The sequence below is a fragment of the Salmo salar genome, chromosome 04 (assembly GCF_965601325.2).
Source record: "Salmo salar chromosome 04, fSalSal1, whole genome shotgun sequence".
Classification (NCBI taxonomy): Eukaryota; Metazoa; Chordata; class Actinopteri; order Salmoniformes; family Salmonidae; genus Salmo; species Salmo salar.
Window position 1 is genome coordinate 28071086 of NC_138294.1, and position 20098 is coordinate 28091183.

The window sequence follows — 20098 nt, forward strand, 5'->3', positions numbered from 1 at the left end:
GATTAAAGTCCACCTGATATGAGGTGTAGCCAGCAGGTCTCAGACATTCATTCGGAGGTTGTTAAGGCCACGTACTACCCAGAGATGGCGATAGTTTTGGGGGCTTACACGTTGGGGCTGCTGGGGTTGAGCCTCTTCATTTCAATACTGACCTACGCCACCTACCAGCTACTCAGCAGTTATCTGTATAAATGGAGGGAGATGAAGCCCATACCAGAGATTGAAGGCACATACCCCCTCATAGGGAACGCATTGCAGTTCAAATCCAACGCCGGAGGTGAGAGGGTTATGAGGGGGGAAAAAAGGAGACGAGAAGGGTATTTTGAAGAGGGGTTGCTTTTATTAGTTTAACATTTGGGTTCTAACCATGATGACATAAATGATGCCAGCCTTTCCATAATAACTTTAAGAAGTATTTGTTAACAAATGAGAGAAAATAAATCCATTGATTCAAAAGATTTGTGAATCAAATATCCCATTTGAACGGTGAATCATGTTAATCTGTCCTAGAAATGAGACTATAAACCCAATATATTGTCTGCATTGTTGCTGTACTGAGACTCGTGTAAATGTGACAGTCTTCACAATCCATGCGGCGCATCACAACAATGATCACGCTACACATTAGCAACTTCTGTGGTTTATCTACTTCCGTTCCTGATACCGCACGGCAAAGCAATGCACAAGTTTGAAAAACTCCAATGCATACAACACTGCACTGCAGTGACAGGCACTGCATCCTAGTCTGGCAGATGAGTCGCAACTGTGCGAATTTGCCTCCCATTGGAATGAATGGACTTCTGCCGGAACACATACAGTTTGACACAACTGGTGTGCACAAGGCTTGTAAGCCTCATTCACATTATATCTGAGCAGTCCGTTGCGTTGCGCCCGATGTCATTCATTTCAATGGGGACCGTCCGCCATGGAGTGGTATCACAGCAGCAACATTGTGCTATCTCAGCGCCCCCTTACGTTGAAGGCTCTGTTGCGAAACGGATTCCGCATACGATTATTTGTTTTCCAACTTTGTGCCGTCTTTAGCGCAGCCAGAGTCTGTCAATAGAACAGGAAATTACCAAACCACAGAAGAAGATGAAAATATGTGGTTTTCGGTGATGGCTTTATGGGATAGCTAGCAACTTGTAAACAATTACCCATTCCTATAAGTGAATACTATTTTAATAGTAATGTTAAATAATACACAGTGGCTGTTAACCAATTATATTACATGACTTTTGCCTCTCATTTAAGTTTATTGTGATGGTACTAATGTTTGTTTTTGATAATTATTAGGTGGAGGTTGCTAAATACAGTATCGTCAACCTAGCCTTGCTTTTAGCTAGCTAGCTAATCTGTACGCTAACGTGACTTGCTAGAAGTTAGAGAAACAAGTTGAGAAAAAGTAACTTGACAAAACATGTTTTATTATCACCTGAAACAATATGTTTATCCTGTCTTGAATGAAAAGGTCATATTTTGCAATCTCCCAAAATAAATGCGATCTCTGACGAGAGACTAGCCTCCATCTTGTCTTGCGTTGTGAAACCCTATGCTCTCCGTCCAGTAGCAGGACGAGATTGCGTGAAAATGAAGTATGGAATAATGAGATGTATACGGGGCATTAGACCTTGTGACTGTGAAATACATTAGAGGGCCCAACTTTACGGGCAAGGAATGGGCGACCAACTATTAAAGCTATGGTTTGAAAAGCTACAATTAAAAAGCTACTATTAAAGCTATGTTTTTTTCTTCTTCTATAACTTCATAAAGAGGAAGCATCGATCTAGATTCTAGAGAATTATAAATGTGCAGGGCAGCATTGTAAGCAACATCTAAAATGATTCTTTCCAAGTGAAACATCACAAATGTATTCAATATGTCAGTATGTGTGTGTTTGTTTGCATATTTAAGTGTTTCTGTGTGTATGCGTGTGCATGACAAAAATAGTATCCCTTAATAAACATCCATGTTTACCTCATCCCCCCTCGCTATTAGTTAATCATTAATCATAACTAGCAGGCGGAATGACAGGGAAATCTGGGGAACAGGTCAGAATTAAAGTCCACCTGACATTAGGTGAAGCCAGCAGGTCTCAGACATCCAGTTGGAGGATGTTTATGCCCCGTACTACCCAGAGATGGTGATCGTTTTGGGGGCTTGCAATTTGGAGCTGCTGGGGGTGAGCCTCTTCTTTGCAATGCTGACCTACATAACCTACCAGCTACTCAGCAGTTACCTGTATACATGGAGGGAGATGAAGTCCATATAGGAGATTGAAGGCACATACCCCCTCATAGAGATCACACTGCAGTTCAATGCCGGAATTGAGCGAGGAGAGGAGACGTGAGAAGAGAGGAGCGAGGAGAAGGGAAGAGAGAGGAGAGGACAGTAGTTTAGGGAGGGGAGCTTCGAACACTCACTCAATCATTCAGTTATTCATTGCTCTCCCAATCTACCGACATACAGTTGAAGTCGGAAGTTTACATACACCATAGCCAAATACATTTAAACTCAGTTTTTCACAATTCCTGATTTTTAATCCAGGTAAAAAATCCCTGTCTTAGGTCAGTTAGGATCACCACTTTATTTGAAAATGTGAAATGTCAGAATAATAGTAGAGAGAATTATTTCTTTCAACTTTTATTTCTTTCATCACATTCCCAGTGGGTCAGAAGTTTACATACACCCAATTAGTATTTGGTAGCATTGCCTTTCTTGGGCAGCGTCCCACCCACGGTTCACACTATTCAACAGCCAGTGAAAAATCAGAGCGCCAAATTCAAAACCACAAAATGTCATAATTCAAAGTTCTCAAACACACCATTTTAAAGATACACGTCTCCTTAATGTAACCACGTTGTCCGATTTCAAAAAGGCTTTACGGCGAAAGCATAAAGTTAGATTATGTTAGGACAGCTCCAACACAAGAAAAACCACACAGCCATTTTCCTAGCAAGGACAGGCGTCACAAATACCAGAAATTCAGCTAAAATTATGCACTAACCTTTGACGATCTTCATCAGATGACACTCCTAGGACATCATGTTACACAATACATGCATTTTTTGTTCGATCAAGTTCATATGTATATCCAAAAACAGCCTTTTACATTGGCGCGTGATGTTCAGAAAATATTTAGCCTCCAATACTGCCGGTGAATCAGCACAACAATTTACAAAAATACTCATCCTAAACGTTGATAAAATATTAAACTGTTATTCAAAGAATTATAGATGAACATCTCCTTTATGCAACCGCTGTGACAGATTTCAAAAAAGCTTCACGGGGAAAGCACACTTTGCAATAATCTGAGTACTGCGCTCAGAAAAATACACTAGGCAATACAAATACCCGCCATTTTGGAGTCATCTAAAATCATAAATAGCATTAGAAATATTCACTTACCTTTGATGATCTTCATCAGATGGCACTTCCAGGAATCCCAGGTCCACAATAAATGTTGTTTTGTTTGATAAAGTCCATAATTTATGTCCAAATAACTCCTTGTTGTTTCCGCGTTCAGTAAGCTACTCCAAGTGTAGGAAGCGCGCCGAAAATTTCACGACAAAAAGTCAAAAAAAGTTATATTTACGTTCGTTCAAATATGTCAAACGTTGTATAGCATCAATCTTTAGGGCCTTTTTAACTTAGAACTTCAATAATATTCCAACTGGACGATTCCAGTGTCTTGAAAAACGTTTTGGAACACAGCTAACTCTCACGTGAACGTGCGCCAATGAACTAATTTGCTTTCCTGAGTCAACAACTTCCAACTTCCTCTGTTCGCTCTCTGTTCATCATAGATGCCTCAAACAACTTTCTAAAGACTGTTGACATCTAGTGGAAGCCTTAGGAAGTGCAAAATTAACCCTAAGTCACTGTGTGTTTGATAGGCAATGACTAGAAAGGACTACAAGCCCCAGACTTCCCACTTCCTGGTTAGATTCTTCTCAGGTTTTTGCCTGCCATATGAGTTCTGTTATACTCACAGACACCATTCAAACAGTTTTAGAAACTTCAGAGTGTTTTCTATCCAAATCTACTAATAATAAGCATATTCTAGTTCCTGGGTCCAAGTAGTAGGTCGTTTAATTTGGGTACGTTTTTCATCCGGCCGTGAAAATACTGCCCCCTACCCTAGAGAAGTTAAATTGTTTAACTTGGGTCAAACATTTCGGGTAGCCTTCCACAAGCTTCCCACAATAGGTTGGGTGAATTTTGGCCCATTCCTCCTGACAGAGCTGGTGTAACTGAGTCAGGTTTGTAGGCCTCCTTGCTCGCACACATTTTTTCAGTTCTGCCCACATATTTTCTATAGGATTGAGGTCAGGGCTTTGTGATGGCCACTCCAATACCTTGACTTTGTTGTCCTTAAGCCATTTTGCCACAACTTTGGAAGTATGCTTGGGGTCATTGTCCATTTGGAGTTTCATCAGACCTGAGGACATTTCTCCAAAATGTATGATCTTTGTCCCCATGTGCAGTTGCAAACCATAGTCTGGCTTTTTTATGGCGGTTTGGGAGCAGTGGCTTCTTCCTTGCTGAGAGGCCTTTCAGGTTATGTCGATATTGGACTCGTTTTACTGTGGATATACAGTGAGGGAAAAAAGTATTTGATCCCCTGCTGATTTTGTACGTTTGCCCACTGACAAAGAAATGATCAGTCTATAATTTTAATGGTAGGTTTATTTGAACAGTGAGAGACAGAATAACAACAGAAAAATCCAGAAAAATTAATGTAAAAAAAATTATAAATTGATTTGCATTTTAATGAGGGAAATAAGTATTTCACCCCCTCTCAATCAGAAAGATTTCTGGCTCCCGGGTGTCTTTTATACAGGTAATGAGCTGAGATTAGGAGCACACTCTTAAAGGGAGTGCTCCTTATCTCAGCTTGTTACCTGTATAAAAGACACCTGTCCACAGAAGCAATCAATCAAATCAGATTCCAAACTCTCCACCATGGCCAAGACCAAAGAGCTCTCCAAGGATGTCAGGGATAAGATTGTAGACCTACACAAGGCTGGAATGGGCTACAAGACCATCGCCAAGCAGCTTGGTGAGAAGGTGACAACAGTTGGTGCGATTATTCTCAAATGGAAAAAACACAAAAGAACTGTCAATCTCCCCCGGCCTGGGGCTCCATGCAAGATCTCACCTTGTGGAGTTGCAATGATCATGAGAACGGTGAGGAATCAGCCCAGAACTACACGGGAGGATCTTGTCAATGATCTCAAGGCAGCTGGGACCATAGTCACCAAGAAAACAATTGGTAAGACACTACGCCGTGAAGGACTGAAATCCTGCAGCGCCCGCAAGGTCCCCCTGCTCAAGAAAGCACATATACATGCCCGTCTGAAGTTTGCCAATGAACATCTGAATGATTCAGAGGACAACTGGGTGAAAGTGTTGTGGTCAGATGAGACCAAAATGGAGCTCTTTGGCATCAACTCAACTCGCCGTGTTTGGAGGAGGAGGAATGCTGCCTATGACCCCAAGAACACCATCCCCACCGTCAAACATGGAACATTATGCTTTGGGGGTGTTTTTCTGCTCAGGGGACAGTACAACTTCACCGCATCAAAGGGACGATGGACGGGGCCGTGTACCGTCAAATCTTGGGTGAGAACCTCCTTCCCTCAGCCAGGGCATTGAAAATGGGTCGTGGATGGGTATTCCAGCATGACAATGACCCAAAACACACGGCCAAGGCAACAAAGGAGTGGCTCAAGAAGAAGCACATTAAGGTCCTGGAGTAGCCTAGCCAGTCTCCAGACCTTAATCCTATAGAAAATCTGTGGAGGGAGCTGAAGGTTCGAGTTGCCAAACGTCAGCCTCGAAACCTTAATGACTTGGAGAAGATCTGCAAAGAGGAGTGGGACAAAATCCCTCCTGAGATGTGTGCAAACCTGGTGGCCAACTACAAGAAACGTCTGACCTCTGTGATTGCCAACAAGGGTTTTGCCACCAAAGTACTAAGTCATGTTTTGCAGAGGGGTCAAATACTTATTTCCCTCATTAAAATGCAAATCAATTTATAACATTTTTGACATGTGTTTTTCTGGATTTTTTAGTTGTTATTCTGTCTCTCACTGTTCAAATAAACCTACCATTAAAATTATAGACTGATCATTTCTTTGTAAGTGGGCAAATGTACTAAATCAGCAGGGGATCAAATACTTTTTTCCCTCACTGTAGATACTTTTGTACCTGTTTCCTCCAGCATCTTCACAATGTCCTTTGCTGTTGTTCTGGGATTGATTTGCACATTTCGCACCAAAGTACATTCATTTCTAGGAGACAGATTGCGTCTCCTTCCTGATCGGTATGACGGCTGCGTGGTCCAATGGTGTTTACACTTGCGTACTATTGTTTGTACAGATGAACGTGGTACCTTCAGGCGTTTGGAAATTTCTCCCAATGATGAACCAGACTTGTGGAGTTCTACCATTTTTTTCTGAGGTCTTGGCTGATTTCTTTTGATTTTCCCATGATTTCAAGCAAAGAGGCACTGAGTTTGAAGGTAGGCTTTGAAATACATCCACAGGTACACCTCCAATTGACTCAAATCATGTCAATTTGCCTATCAGAAGCTTCTAAAGCCATGACATCATTTTCTGGAATTTTACAAGCTTTTTAAAGGCACAGTCAACTTAGTGTATGTAAACTTCTGACCCACTGGAATTGTGATACAGTGAATTATAAGTCAAATATTCTGTCTGTAAACAATTGTTGGAAAAATGACTTGTGTCATGCACAAAGTAGATGTCCTAACTGACTTGCCAAAATTATAGTTTGTTAACAAGAAATTTCTGTAGTGGTTGAAAAACGATTTTTAATGACTCCAACCTAAGTGTATGTAAACTTCTGACTTCAACTGTATGTATCTACTGTCTACCTCAGATAGTCAGAAGCTTGAACTAGTGAATGACTTCAGAGTTCTCTTTCTTTGGTTTCAGATTTCTTCCGTCAAATCATTGGCTACACAGAGCAGTTCAGGGACTCCCCACTGTTGAAGATTTGGATCGGACCAGTACCCTTCCTCGTGCTGTTCCATGCAGAAACCATTGAGGTAGGCTTATTAATCAAAGAATTGACTTGAATCAACTTGATTCATAACACCTGTATGTTTTGCAAAGTGTTTAAATATGGTGAAACATACAAGTTAGTGTCACACTTGTTTTGAAACCTCAACATTTCGGCCTACTGAACACTACATCGTTTCACTCCGGAGATGGAAATCCACTCTCCATAAATAAGGTAGTAATTACACCACATACAGGTAGCCTGACAAACAATATATTGTTACTGCTATCAAATATCAAAACCCATTCTGGCCTGCTGTTTTGGGTTTAAGCGTGCCAATGCAAACATAGACTGTATTGAATACTAAATCAAATCAACGTATTTGTCACGTGCGCCGAATACAACAGGTGTAGACCTTACAATGAAATGCTTACTTACAAGCCCTTAACCAACAATGCAGTTTTAAGAAAATACCCCCCAAAAAAGTAAGAGAGAAGAATAACAAATAATTACTGATCAGCAGTAAATAACAATAGCGTGGCTATACTAGAGGAAGAGTTGAATTTTCCATAAAAACATAATTTACTAAAGCAAAAATAATGAACTTTAACAATTATTTTTATGTAGTTGGGGTTTTAAGTTTTTATGTATTGCTGTTAACTGTCTGTTGATGATGCCATGCCAATGACCAACGTTCCCTCAGAGAAATAAATCAACTATATTCTATTATATTGTCTGTTTGATTGTCTATTTGATTCTATTTATTCTATTCGATTCTGTAGACGGTTCTTAACAACCCTGTTCATATGGACAAGGCCTATGCTTACAAGTTCCTGCACCCTTGGCTCGGCACTGGTCTACTAACCAGGTGGGTGTTTCAAAACAGATCTCATTTGAGAAAGATCAAACGTATATATGCATTTGAGGCAACAGAAAATATGTATTATAACTCAAGATAGGAACGTGGAATTCTTAGATAAGCCTTTGACAATTCTTGGGAAAACACTTCCTTTTTTTTATGACAAAGAACAATACATTCTGAGAAACGTCAATACTTTCCAATCAACACATTCCCTCCATATTTTCTGAACTCCATCGTTTGTCTCTCTCTCACATGGTCTCTCTCTGTGTCACTTGTTCTGCATCTCCCTCTCTCTGCTTCCCCTCCCTTTATTTGTCTGTCTGTCTCACTCTTTCTTTGTCACCCTCCCTCTCTTTCTCTCTCTGTCCCCCTCACCCCTCTGTCTCTCTCTTCCTCTATTTCTCCCCCCTTCCCTCGCTCCCCACCTCCCTCTCCCCAGCACGGGGGACAAGTGGCGGCGGCGGCGGAAGTTGCTCACCCCCACCTTCCACTTCTCCATCCTGACGGAGTTCCTGGAGGTGATGAACGAGCAGGCCGAGGTGCTGGTGGAGAAGCTGGACAAGGAGGCAGGCAAGGGCCCCTTCAACTGCTTCAACCATGTCACCCTCTGTGCCCTCGACATCATCTGTGGTGGGTCCGGGTCTGGGTCTGGATGTGTTTTTTTTTTAGTTGGTCCAAAGGCTCAGTGGGTTAAAAAGATTTCCCATTCTTGTGGCCATTTCAAATCAACTAAAAAGATATATCCAAATTGCTACCAATCTTGCAATAAATATCTCTGCATATGATTTTCCTTTCAGAGACTGCAATGGGGAAGAAAATCTACGCTCAGAGTAACTATGACTCAGAGTATGTCCGATGTGTGTACAAGTGAGTCCTCGTATTGAATGCAACAGACAATGTTGTCATGCCCGGTTTTGTTTGGAAGTAGAGGGTATTGACGGCCAACCATTGCTCACTGTCCCTGCATCTCTCTCTGTCTCTTTCTCTCTCTCTCTCTCTCCTTCTGTCTGCACTGTTGGTAGTTGGTTGCAAGTAGTAGCCACCTTGTACCACACATGTTATACTCTGTAAGTGCTACAAATAAACAGACGTTTGGGGATAATATTAATTGCAGGAAATGTAATAGAGTGGAATCAAATTGCATCAAATGAATATAATTTTCTCTACCTTGCATCCCTCCTACTGTCCCCAGGATGAGTGATATCATCACACGGCGACAGAGAATGCCGTGGTTCTGGCCTGACTTGTTTTACAACTACTTTGGCGAGGGCTGGGAGCACAACAGGAGCCTCAAGGTCCTCCACTCCTTCACCTCCAATGTGAGTCATCAGTCAACCTAAAAGGGGCTTTTGACTATTTAGCTGCACCCAGGGAAATAAGCTGTCATCCATCAGACCACATCCATCCAGCCAAGGGCCTGTTCAGAAGGATGACCATTACAGAATGTTCAGATAGAAATGTATTGTGTAGAGCATAAATGATTGTCTGTACGATGGAATAAGAAATCCTGTCAGCTCTATTCATTATATTTCTATCTGCAACGTTCAGAAACATGTCAAATGTTTTCACTGAAAACACCCCAGGTCATCTACGAGAGGGCGGAATACATCGCCTACATCGAGTCGGACAGCGAATCGGACCAGGGAATGAGGAAGAGGCGGGCCTTCCTGGACATGCTGCTGAAGACCACGGACGAGGAGGGCAACAAGCTCACCCACCAGGACATCCAGGAGGAAGTGGACACCTTCATGTTCAGGGTTAGAGGTCAAAACCACTATCACACGCTCCATGTAGAATGTGTTCCAGATTTATCATTGGTGTTATTTTTATTGCCCCCGTCTTGCAGGGTCATGACACTACAGCCGCAGCCATGAATTGGGCCATTCACCTGCTGGGCTCCCATCCAGAGGTTCAGAGGAAGGTTCAACAAGAGCTTCAGGAGGTGTTCGGTAATCCCCCCCTCTTTTTAACCCTTTATTTTTTCAACCCTTTACTGCCTGCTGTTGCCATATGACAACATATAATTTCTCTTCACCCCTTGCTTCCCTGAATGAAAAATTGCAACACCATTGCTTTTTACAGAAGAGGGGTGGTGTAGAATAGCCAATTATGTGCTTTCGTAGTCACATGACATGCACCAACATGGGGCTTCCTTTCCCAGACACATACATGCCATTCACCATGTTCTCATAAAACAATCATTTTAACATTTCCCCTGCAATTAAAAATGTAAACTCAATCTCATGTTAGTTAAGAGGTGATATTAAACATTAAATCCAATTTCCCTAGATTTTGTTATTGGGAAATGAACCAAATGCATTTGTTGGCAAACTGCAACACTGTGCGATAGGGGAACTGCAATTCAGGTGAGGGGTCAAGCAAAACAAAGTGAAATCATAATTTTCTGTATTTTTTGGGTAATATTCACATGACTAATTTGATTTGAACTTATTTTTGTAAAGATAACATATTTTCTATATATGGGCATATAAAACAATTCTGTTAAATTTGAATAACATTATAATAATCTTATTTTCTTAAAAATAAATATGGCCAGAGTATATTATTTTTACAAGAACAAAATCAATATGATATTGTGAAGGAATAAAAACAATCAAATTATAATTCAAACACCTCATTTATATAAGACATTTTTTTTTGTATGTTATCAATAGTTTTTTTACAGTACAAATTAAAAAATATATATTTTTACCGTTGTCGCAGTGTTGCCATGCGGCAAAAAATCCTCAAATGACACTTAAAAAACACACAAAAAAATATTTTACATTTGCCTATTTGTGGCCATTTTAAGTTAAAAAAAACAAATCCAACATTTTATTGCATGGTTCTATCCTAATGCATGCAGTAGAGTCAAACGCATTCCACGGAGGGCCTAGTTTCTGCAGGTTTTTGGTTTTTCCTTTCAGTTAAGCCATAAACAGCCAGGTACAGTATGAGGAGTTCCTCATCAATCAAGTACAAGGGAAAACCCACTGCCACTCGGCCCTCCGTGGAATGACTTTGACACCTGTGCAGTAGAGGGTCAAAGTGTTTTATTGCACTTGATTTAGACAATGGTGACTGGTAAGTGGAAGAGACAGGAGGAGAAGACGCTGGGATTGAACCCTGGTCTCGGAAAAGTATTTAGAGAAGCTCGACGCATTACCGCTAGACCATGGGCTCGGCAGGAAGTACTTGGTAATTCTAATCCCCTAGTCTCCTGTCACTATACTCGCTTCTCTTATCACATGACATCACTTTTGGTTCTTATCCGCGTTGACTCTCGTTCAAATCCTTCTCTCACAGGTCAAAGTGAGTTCAAGCACAGTGGGAAAGTGTGGAAAGTCTCACCAAAGCAAAATGATTTAATGAACTGAATTAGGTTCTGTGGCATATCAAAATTGGCTGTTGTATACAGTAATAGCCTGATTTGTGACACGTTTATTTTTTGGAATGTCTTCCATTCCTGCCATGGCAGACCTGGCATTCAAATATTACCATGACGAGTATCTCTTTGACAGTAGATGCAGGTTCGGTGTAGTTACCATGATCGATGACAGAAGAACATAACATCCATTCCTGTACCTCCATTCGTAGCTCTGTCCGATTTCCCCATCACCACAGAACATTCATAATACGGTGTAACATACATTTTTGGCCCCCTATTCATAGCTATGTCCGATTGCCCCATCACCACAGAACATATATCATGGGATGTACCATGCATTCTTGTACCCCCGTGCTCAGGTGTGTCCGACCGGCCAATAAACACAGAGGATCTGAAGAAGCTGCGCTACCTGGAGTGTGTCATCAAAGAGTCCCTGCGCCTGTTCCCCTCCGTCCCGTTCTTCGCCCGCAGCATCTGTGAAGACTGCCACATCAGTGAGTGACATGAATGACACATTCTTAACCATTAAAGTTTATTTCAGTCTGTCATTCATTTTCTAACTGATTTAAATTTACAGGATTAGCTATACACTACTTTTAATTAATGTACATATTCACAATGGGTGGCCTGTGCCATATGGAAGATGAACCTACAACCATGGTTTATCCAGCGCCGTTCCATTCCAGTCATCTAGTTTAATATTTTTTGTGGTTGTGTTAATTGGTTCATTTATTCACATGTACATTTTGTGGACCTAATAACCTAACTTGTTTCACATTGTTGCACCTGTAGATGGTTTCAAGGTTCCCAAAGGTGCCAATGCCATCATCATGCCCTACTCCCTTCACCGCGACCCGCGCCACTTCCCCCAGCCTGAAGAGTTCCGCCCGGAACGCTTCATGCCGGAAAACTGCGTTGGGAGACATCCGTATGCCTTCATCCCCTTCTCTGCTGGACTCCGCAATTGCATCGGTGAGAACAGGAAACATTCAAGACATTCAACTGAATAGCTCTTAAAGTACAAACATTTTTAGAACATTTGTAAGTCAACATCATTCCATTTGAGATCAACGACATAAGATTTGTCACGTTGTTGTAGAATATCACTTGTATTTATCAATCTCAGGCTATCTTTTATCATCTTGGAACATAGACTTTTTACTACAGTGGGCCTCTAAACGTGGGCCTCTAAACGTGTGTCCGATGAGAATGTCACCCTCATATGCTCTCGCTACTTTAATCATGGTTACAGATTAAGGTTGAAGACAATAAGGCATTTGAAATGGTGAAAACAAAATGGACGATTAAAAGTGTGTCCGATGAGGATGTCATCCTCACATGCTTTGGTTACATCCCTACCCCCAGGTCAGCGATTTGCCGTGATGGAGGAGAAGGTGATCCTGGCGTCCATCTTGCGCTACTTCAACGTGGAGGCGTGTCAGAAGCGCGAGGACCTCCGTCCACTAGGGGAGCTCATTCTTCGCCCCGAGAAAGGCATCTGGATCAAACTTGAGAAGAGGAAGCAGCAGCACTAGATAATCTAGGGAACTGTTTGAATACTTTAAAACTGATCTAACACTACTTGATAGGTATAAGTAAATAGTTATAGCACAATACTGTAGGTTTCAACTATCCAGGCAGGAAGGAAGGAAACATTCTTAAAGTATTTAAACAGGGCCGAATAAAACCCTTAGCCCTTATCCCCATAGGCTTACATTGCATTTGTGTTCTCTCTGTATTACAGGAAAATCTAAAACTCGAGACTGCAAAACTCGCAGAAAGTTCTTGTAATCGTCATAAACAGGTTTCTGATATCCACAATTGTTTGAGCTTCGAAGTGAAAAATACGAGTGTGAAACTAGGAGAACATTTATTTTCCCAACATTGACTTCAGATAGGTATTTTTATTTTATTTATGGAGGCTGGTGGGAGGAGCTATAGGAGGACGGGCTCATTGTAATGGCTGGAATGGAATACATGGAACAGAGTCAAAGGTGGTTTCCATGGTTTTGTGTTTGATACCGTTCCATTTAATCTACTCCAGCCATTACAATGAGCCCTTCCTCCTATAGCTCCTCCCACCAGCCTCCACCGCTTCTGAGGTACAGACCATATTAACACAATTATACCACCAAGAATACCTACCCTATCTGATAACACTTTACCACAACTTTCATTTATAAGGCATGTGTTAACTTGAAAATGTGTTGCTACTTTAACATGTCAACATTTTCATCAACATCAAAGCTGTTTCACTTGTTTTTCAAGCTCTTTGGATAGTATATTTTAATAAGACTTTTCTTATTTGTTAGGTTGGGGGTTTGAATTATAACATAGCCGAACTATGCCACTTTTTATATCATAGTGTCAGGTCCTCGAAGCTAAAGTCAGGGAAGGAGCATGGTAACGAACAGGCCTGATATCGTACAAAATCGGCTTTTATTTACAATTAGAAACCTTTTCTTGCAAACATGAATGTGTCTGGGTAGACAAGCATAGCCTTGGGAAGAATGTTTTGAGTTGAAATTCCCTATAATCGCATTATAAAATGCATCTATAATCACATTTGCATAGTGGCATACAGTTGAGCAGAGGGTTTTTTAGGATTTCCACCCAAAAAATCAGGTTCTGGAGAAAAAAAGAAATGCAATTCTATGTAATTTACATGATAATTTTTTCGTTTTGTTAATGTCTTCTAATACCAGAAAAACGACCGAAATGAGTGGCTACTCTGACAGTGAAACAGAGCAATAAAAACAACCTGGACTTGAATGCAAACCAATAGCCCAGGCCAATGAACAAACATACAGATTGTACAATATTAAGAGGAATATATACATTGAGTGCACAAAACATTAGGAACACCTTCCTAATATAGTTGCACCAGCTTTCACCTTCTGCATGACACACTTACACAATCCATGTCTCAATTGTCTGAAGGCTTAGAAATCCTTCTATATCCGGTCTTGTCCACTTCATCTACACTGGTTGAGGTGGATTTAACAAGTGACATTAATAAGGGATCATAGCTTCCTCCTGGATTCATCTGGTCAGTCTATTTCATGGAAAGAGCAGGTGTTCCTTTATGTTTTGTACACATTGTGTCTTTTATACAGGTAACAAACTGAGATTAGGAGCACTCCCTTTAAGAGTGTGCTCCTAATCTCAGCTCGTTACCTGTATAAAAGACACCTGGGAGCCAGAAATCTTTCTGATTGAGAGGGAGTCAAATACTTATTTCCCTCATTAAAATGCAAATCAATTTATAAAATTTTTGACATGCGTTTTTCTGGATTTTTTGGTTGTTATTCTGTCTCTCACTGTTCAAATAAACCTACCATTAAAATTATAGACTGATCATTTCTTTGTCAGTGGGCAAATGTACAAAATCAGCAGGGGATCAAATACTTTTTCCCCTCACTGTATGTATGTGTTCCTGAGAGTATTAGCTTTCAGTGATAGGGTCATAATGTTTTGTAGCTTAAACTGTTAAGTTAGATCCACATTTCTAGGAATAAAAAAATAAAAACCATATTTTGTGACTACAGGAGGTTACTCAGGTAACCCCGGTTCTATGAACGAAGTGCAATTTTATAATCAGGCGACCCCCAAGTTTGGGAAACACTGCAATAGCTTGTCTCAAGATAAGCTACTTTGAAAAACAGTGCTGTTCGTTCAGAAATAGCTCAAAAGCTGTTTTGTATCTTCTACAGACAGAGTAGTCTTCTATTTTCAGCAGTAGGCATTTGATTTCCAAATGGTATGTTTTTTTGTCGCTATTATATTTAAAAAAATTGTTTAAGGCAAATTGACAGCCGCAACCAACCATAGAATTATAATCCATTGATGGCAGTCCCATTGACAACGTCATTTTTTAAATTGAACCTTTATTTAACTAGGCAAGTCAGTTAAGAACAAATTCTTACTTACAATGACGTCCTAGGAACAGTGGGTTAACTGCCTTGTTCAGGGGCAGAACAACAGATTTTTACCTTGTCAGCTCAGGGATTCGATTTAGCAACCTTTCGGTTACTGGCCCAATGCTCTAACCACTAGGCTACCTGCCACCCCATAACAAGCTGTTCTATATTTGCTGGGTGTGCTGCATAAATTGCAGCCTTCCTGACTGGAAGTGCTTATGATAAAATCCACAGCTAACTTTCTAGATGCTTTTAATCCTCTGATTTTTTTCTCTCTGGTTTAGTATTTTTAATGAGTTTTATTGGTCTGTTCAGACAGGATAAATATAATTTGGGTAATATTTTTACTTATATACTATAACTTTTTTGAAAATGATTTATATTTATCAGCGATAGCTGCAGCACCCCTACTTATGTATGTAACAGTGTAGGTTCCGTCCCTCTCTTCGCCCCAACCTGGGCTCGAACCAGGGACCCTTGCACACATCAACAACTGACACCCACGAAGCATCGTTACCCAACGCGCCACAAAAGCCGCGGCCCTTGCAACGCAAGGGGAAACCCTACTTCAAGTCTCAGAGCGAGTGACGTCACTGATTGAAATGCTATTAGCGCGCACCACCGCTAACTAACTAGCCATTTCACATCGGTTACATGTAGACAAGGAAGAGTCTGGATAAATCCAAAACCCAGGATAGAGGGGCTCAGTGAATGTGGTGTAGAATGTGTGAAGATGTTTCTGTTTACCAAAGGACACACTATAGAAGGACAACGTACCAGCTGGCCAGTCAAGATACACACCAACTCTGTGCAAAACAGGACCGCGGATGAATGTGATATTCTCTCCTGCATTGTAAAAGTAATAGTAACCTTTACCAGCGCAGTTCAAACTCCAGGACTTGGTATTTTGTCCAATCCAACTGTCAGACCCCCATCCCATCCGACTCATTCCTTTGTAAGTCACTCCAATGTCAGGCTCTCCACTATCCCACATCACCTCCCAGTAATATCGAGATCCAGATAAGCCTTCTCCGCAGAGAACTTGGGGATGCCATTTAAATCTGTCTGGATGGTCTTCATAATGCTGCTCCTTGTCCACCCGTGTCACCTTCCTGTTCTCCTCAGAGAGTAACAGGTGTGTGTTTGCTGTATTTGGGTCCATGGTGAGCTGACAGGCATCTGTAGACAATGGGGACACATTATCATATTCATTATCTCCAGCACCCTACCAGTGTCTACATAAGTGAAACTAGTCATTTTCTATGTTCTGTAGTCAAACTAAGTGCATTACTCTCAATGATGTAATCAGAAGTATAAAAAAATTGTTTTATATTTTGCAGTAACATGGTGAGCAGGCAAACACCCTCCTACTGGCTGGAGACTTTGTGTAGTTTTTGACAATCAGTTTTTTTATTACCCCAATGACATCAAGAGTTATTTTTTACTACAGCGTTTGAGGTAAACCCAGAACCAGAGTTCTTTGAGGTTCTACTTTCATGTATACACTGGTATGGTTAAAAGGGCAATCTGCAGTTGCTACATACATTTTTTGAACTTTTAAATTAGCGATATACACTGAGTATACAAAACATTAGGAACACCTGCTCTTTCCACGACCGACTGACCAGGTGAATCCAGCTGAAAGCTATGATCCCTTATTGATGTCACCTGTTAAATCCACTTCAATCAGTGTAGATGAAGGGGAGGAGACGGGTTAAAGAAGGATTTTTAAGCCTTGAGACATGGATTGTGTGTGTGTGCCGACTCAATATTAGGAAGGTGTTCCTAATGTTTGGTATACTCAGTGTATATTATATATCCATTGATTACTGAAGAATATAACTAATAAATGACTCATGAGCTCAGTTTAATGGTTGTACCCCATCAGAACCCAAAATATAAGCTTGTTTTACTCCAATGTTTGTGAACAACATAATTGTACACAAACACTGTATAGCCTCAAAACATGGTAAAAACTATAACTTTGATCTCATTGATTGTCAGTCCTTGCACCCATAGCTCTATGAATTTGAAAGTGGTTACATTTCTCCGGCCCCATCCCTCAGCTGTTTACCAAAAACGATGGTGGGGTGACCACCTTGCTGTCTTTTGAACTGCACATTACCCCTTCAATTAAGATTTCTTACACTGGTAAGAAATACTGAATGACATAAAAAAAAAAATAGGTAAATTGTTTGTTCAACAACAAAAAAACGAAATCGTATAAAATGCTATTTTGTATGTGGACGTATGTATTAGTTACTACATCTGTAGTTCTGAAGATGCAGTTGATTACAATTGAAGGGACTTACATTTTCTCAGCCCGGATACCAGCCTGCACTCTGCACCGTGATCCACACTGTAGCAAAAACAACACGGTTATTACGTAACACGGAACACACATGCATACTTATGTGATAGAAAAGATCCTCACACTACCAGGTCTTACTGTCCGCATAATTTTTTTTCTTACCTCAGCTTCATCAGTTTGCATGTGGGATCCCCTTGACCAGCTGAAAGCAGTCCCCCTGCAGAGTCTCCTGGGTGATTGTAGCTCAGGTCCAGCTCTCTCAGGTGGGAGGGGTTTGACCTCAGAGCCGAAGCCAGAGCAGCACAGCCCTCCTCTGTGACTTCACAGCCAGACAGTCTACAGAGGGACAGACACAACAGCTGTGTAGGTTGGTGTGATGATCTACCATGTGGCATCTACAGTATACGTTTGTCCATGACACAATCAAAACCAGACTTTGACAGACAATAATGATAACAGAAATAATTCACAACATCGTTCTTCTTTAAACAGCTGTACTTACCCTAGTGTCTGCAGTTCACAGTTTGGATCCGCCAGGCCATCAGAAAGCAGTGTAACTCCTGAGTCCTGCAGGTCGTTGTCTCTCAGCTCCAGTTGTTTCAGTTGCGAGTTGGGTGCCCTCAGGACTGAGGCCAGATCTGAACAGCAACCCTCTGTCAGACCACATTGACCTAGACTGCAGCATGGGTTCACAAGAGTATGTTGAGGATGCATTCATGATAATTACAGATAACACACACACACACACACACACACACACACACACACACACACACGTTGCATTCGGAATGTATTCAGACCGCTTCCCTTTATCCACATTTTGTTATGTTACAGCCTTATTCTACAATGGATTAAATAAAAACTTTCCTCAATCTACACACAATACCCCATAATGCAAAAACTGATTTTTAGAAACATTTGCAAATGTTCAGACCCTTTGCTATGAGACTCGAAATTCAGCTCAGGTGCATCCTGTTTCCATTGATCATCCTTGTGTTGTTTCTATAACTTGATTGGAGTCCACCTGTGGTAAATTAAATGAATTGGACATGATTTGGAAAGGCACACACTTGTCTATAATGTCCCACAGTTGACCGTGTATGCCAGAACAAAAACCAAGCCACAAGGTCAACGGAATTGTCCGTAGAGTTCAGAGACAGTATTGTGTCAAGGCACAGATCTGGGGAAGGGTACCAAAACATTTCTGTAGCATTGAAGGTCCCCAAGAACACAATGGCCTCCATTATTCTTAAATAGAAGAAGTTTGGTACCACCCAGACTTTTTCTAGAGCTGGCCCCCCGGCCAAACTGAGCAATCGGGGGAGAAGGGCCTTGGTCAGGGAGGTGACCAAGAACCCGATGGTCACTCTGACAGAGCTCCAGGGTTCCTCTGTGGAGATGGGAAAACCTTCCAGAAGGACAACCATCTCTCAGCACTCCACCAATCAGGCCTTTATGGTAGAGTAGGCAGATGGAAGCCACTCCTCAGTAAAAGGCACATGACAGTCTGCTTGGAGTTTGCCAAAAGACACCTAAAGGATTCTCAGACCATGAGAAACAAGATTCTCTTGTCTGATGAAACCAAGATTGAACTCTTTGGTCTGAATGCCAAGCATCACGTCTGGAGGATACCTGGCACCACCCTACGATGAAGCATGGAGGCAGCATCATGCTGTGGGGATTTTGGGAGACTAGTCAGGATTGAGGGTAGGTGAACAGAGCAAAGTACAGAGAGATCCTTGATGAAAACCTGCTCCAGAGCGCTCAGGACCTCAGACTGGGGCGAAGGTTCACTTTCCAACAGGACAATGCACCTAAGCACACAGCCAAGACAACGCAGGAGTGGCTTCGGGACAAGTCTCTGAATGTCCTTGAGTGGCCCAGCCAGAGCCCAATCTAACATCTCTGGAGAGACCTGAAAATAGCTGTGCAGCGACACTCCACATCCAACCTGACAGACCCTGAGAAGACCTGCAGAGAAGAATGGGAGAAACGCCCCAGATACAGGTGTGCCAAGCTTGTAGCGTCATACCCAATAAGACTTGAGGCTGTAATCGCTGCCAAAGGTGCTTCAAAGTACTGAGTAAACGGTCTGAATATTTAGTTTTTTATTTGTAATACATTTGCAAAAATGTCTAAAAACCTGTTTTTGCTTTGTACTTATGGGGTATTGTGTGTAGATTGATGAGGGAAAAAAAACAATTCCATCCATTTTAGAATAAGGCAGTAACATTATAAAATGTGGAAAAAGTGAAGGGGTCTGAATACATTCCGACTGCACGTACGTATGTATGTATGTATGTATGTATGTATATAGATATATTTAGACAAAAAAAAGAGCAAAAGAAACACACTAGGACTGCATGATATGGGCAAAAAATGTAATTGCGATTTGATTTGCGATATACAATAGATCAAAATACTTGTGTGGATTTTTTCAATCATAGAAATGTAAATTAAGAAGCAGTTTTTAAAGCAGCATCATTCTTGTTTGGAGCAATCGGTTGACTGCATTTGAATTAACAGAACAGCATGCAAACATATCTAAAAGTGGGGAAGAGGCTTTATGTGTGTGGGAAGCAGCCGCG

General features: G+C 41.2%; 2 protein-coding genes across 4 annotated transcripts in view; one reads left to right on the plus strand and one right to left on the minus strand.

Annotated features, from left to right (window-relative positions):
* Nucleotides 1-14628, plus strand: cyp4v2a (cytochrome P450, family 4, subfamily V, member 2a). The gene is made up of 11 exons (XM_014195260.3): nucleotides 1-277; nucleotides 6963-7075; nucleotides 7812-7897; nucleotides 8331-8521; nucleotides 8689-8758; nucleotides 9084-9210; nucleotides 9475-9648; nucleotides 9738-9840; nucleotides 11639-11773; nucleotides 12072-12251; nucleotides 12645-14628. The coding sequence occupies exons 1-11, from the start codon at nucleotides 19-21 to the stop codon at nucleotides 12812-12814; spliced, it is 1608 nt and encodes a 535-aa protein (XP_014050735.1). The 5' UTR covers nucleotides 1-18; the 3' UTR covers nucleotides 12815-14628.
* Nucleotides 13700-20098, minus strand: part of LOC106602558 (uncharacterized) — a 21868-nt gene continuing 15469 nt past the window's right edge. For all 3 annotated transcript variants that reach the window (XM_082974235.1, XM_082974234.1, XM_082974233.1), the window contains 4 exons: nucleotides 18013-18186; nucleotides 17673-17846; nucleotides 17512-17558; nucleotides 13700-16378 (listed from right to left, as the gene is read on the minus strand). In XM_082974235.1, coding sequence (XP_082830361.1) covers nucleotides 15828-16378; nucleotides 17512-17558; nucleotides 17673-17846; nucleotides 18013-18186 — 946 coding nt within the window. In that variant the 3' untranslated portion in view covers nucleotides 13700-15827. The remainder of the gene's footprint in view (nucleotides 16379-17511; nucleotides 17559-17672; nucleotides 17847-18012; nucleotides 18187-20098) is intronic.

Excerpts from the sequence above, each read along its gene's own strand:
- cyp4v2a (XM_014195260.3), top strand. The coding sequence starts at position 19 with ATGAGGTGTAGCCAGCAGGTCTCAGACATTCATTCGGAGGTTGTTAAG. Across the intron at positions 8,522-8,688 it reads TGCCCTCGACATCATCTGTG|AGACTGCAATGGGGAAGAAA; the intron begins GTGGGTCCGGGT and ends TTTTCCTTTCAG. Across the intron at positions 8,759-9,083 it reads TATGTCCGATGTGTGTACAA|GATGAGTGATATCATCACAC; the intron begins GTGAGTCCTCGT and ends TACTGTCCCCAG.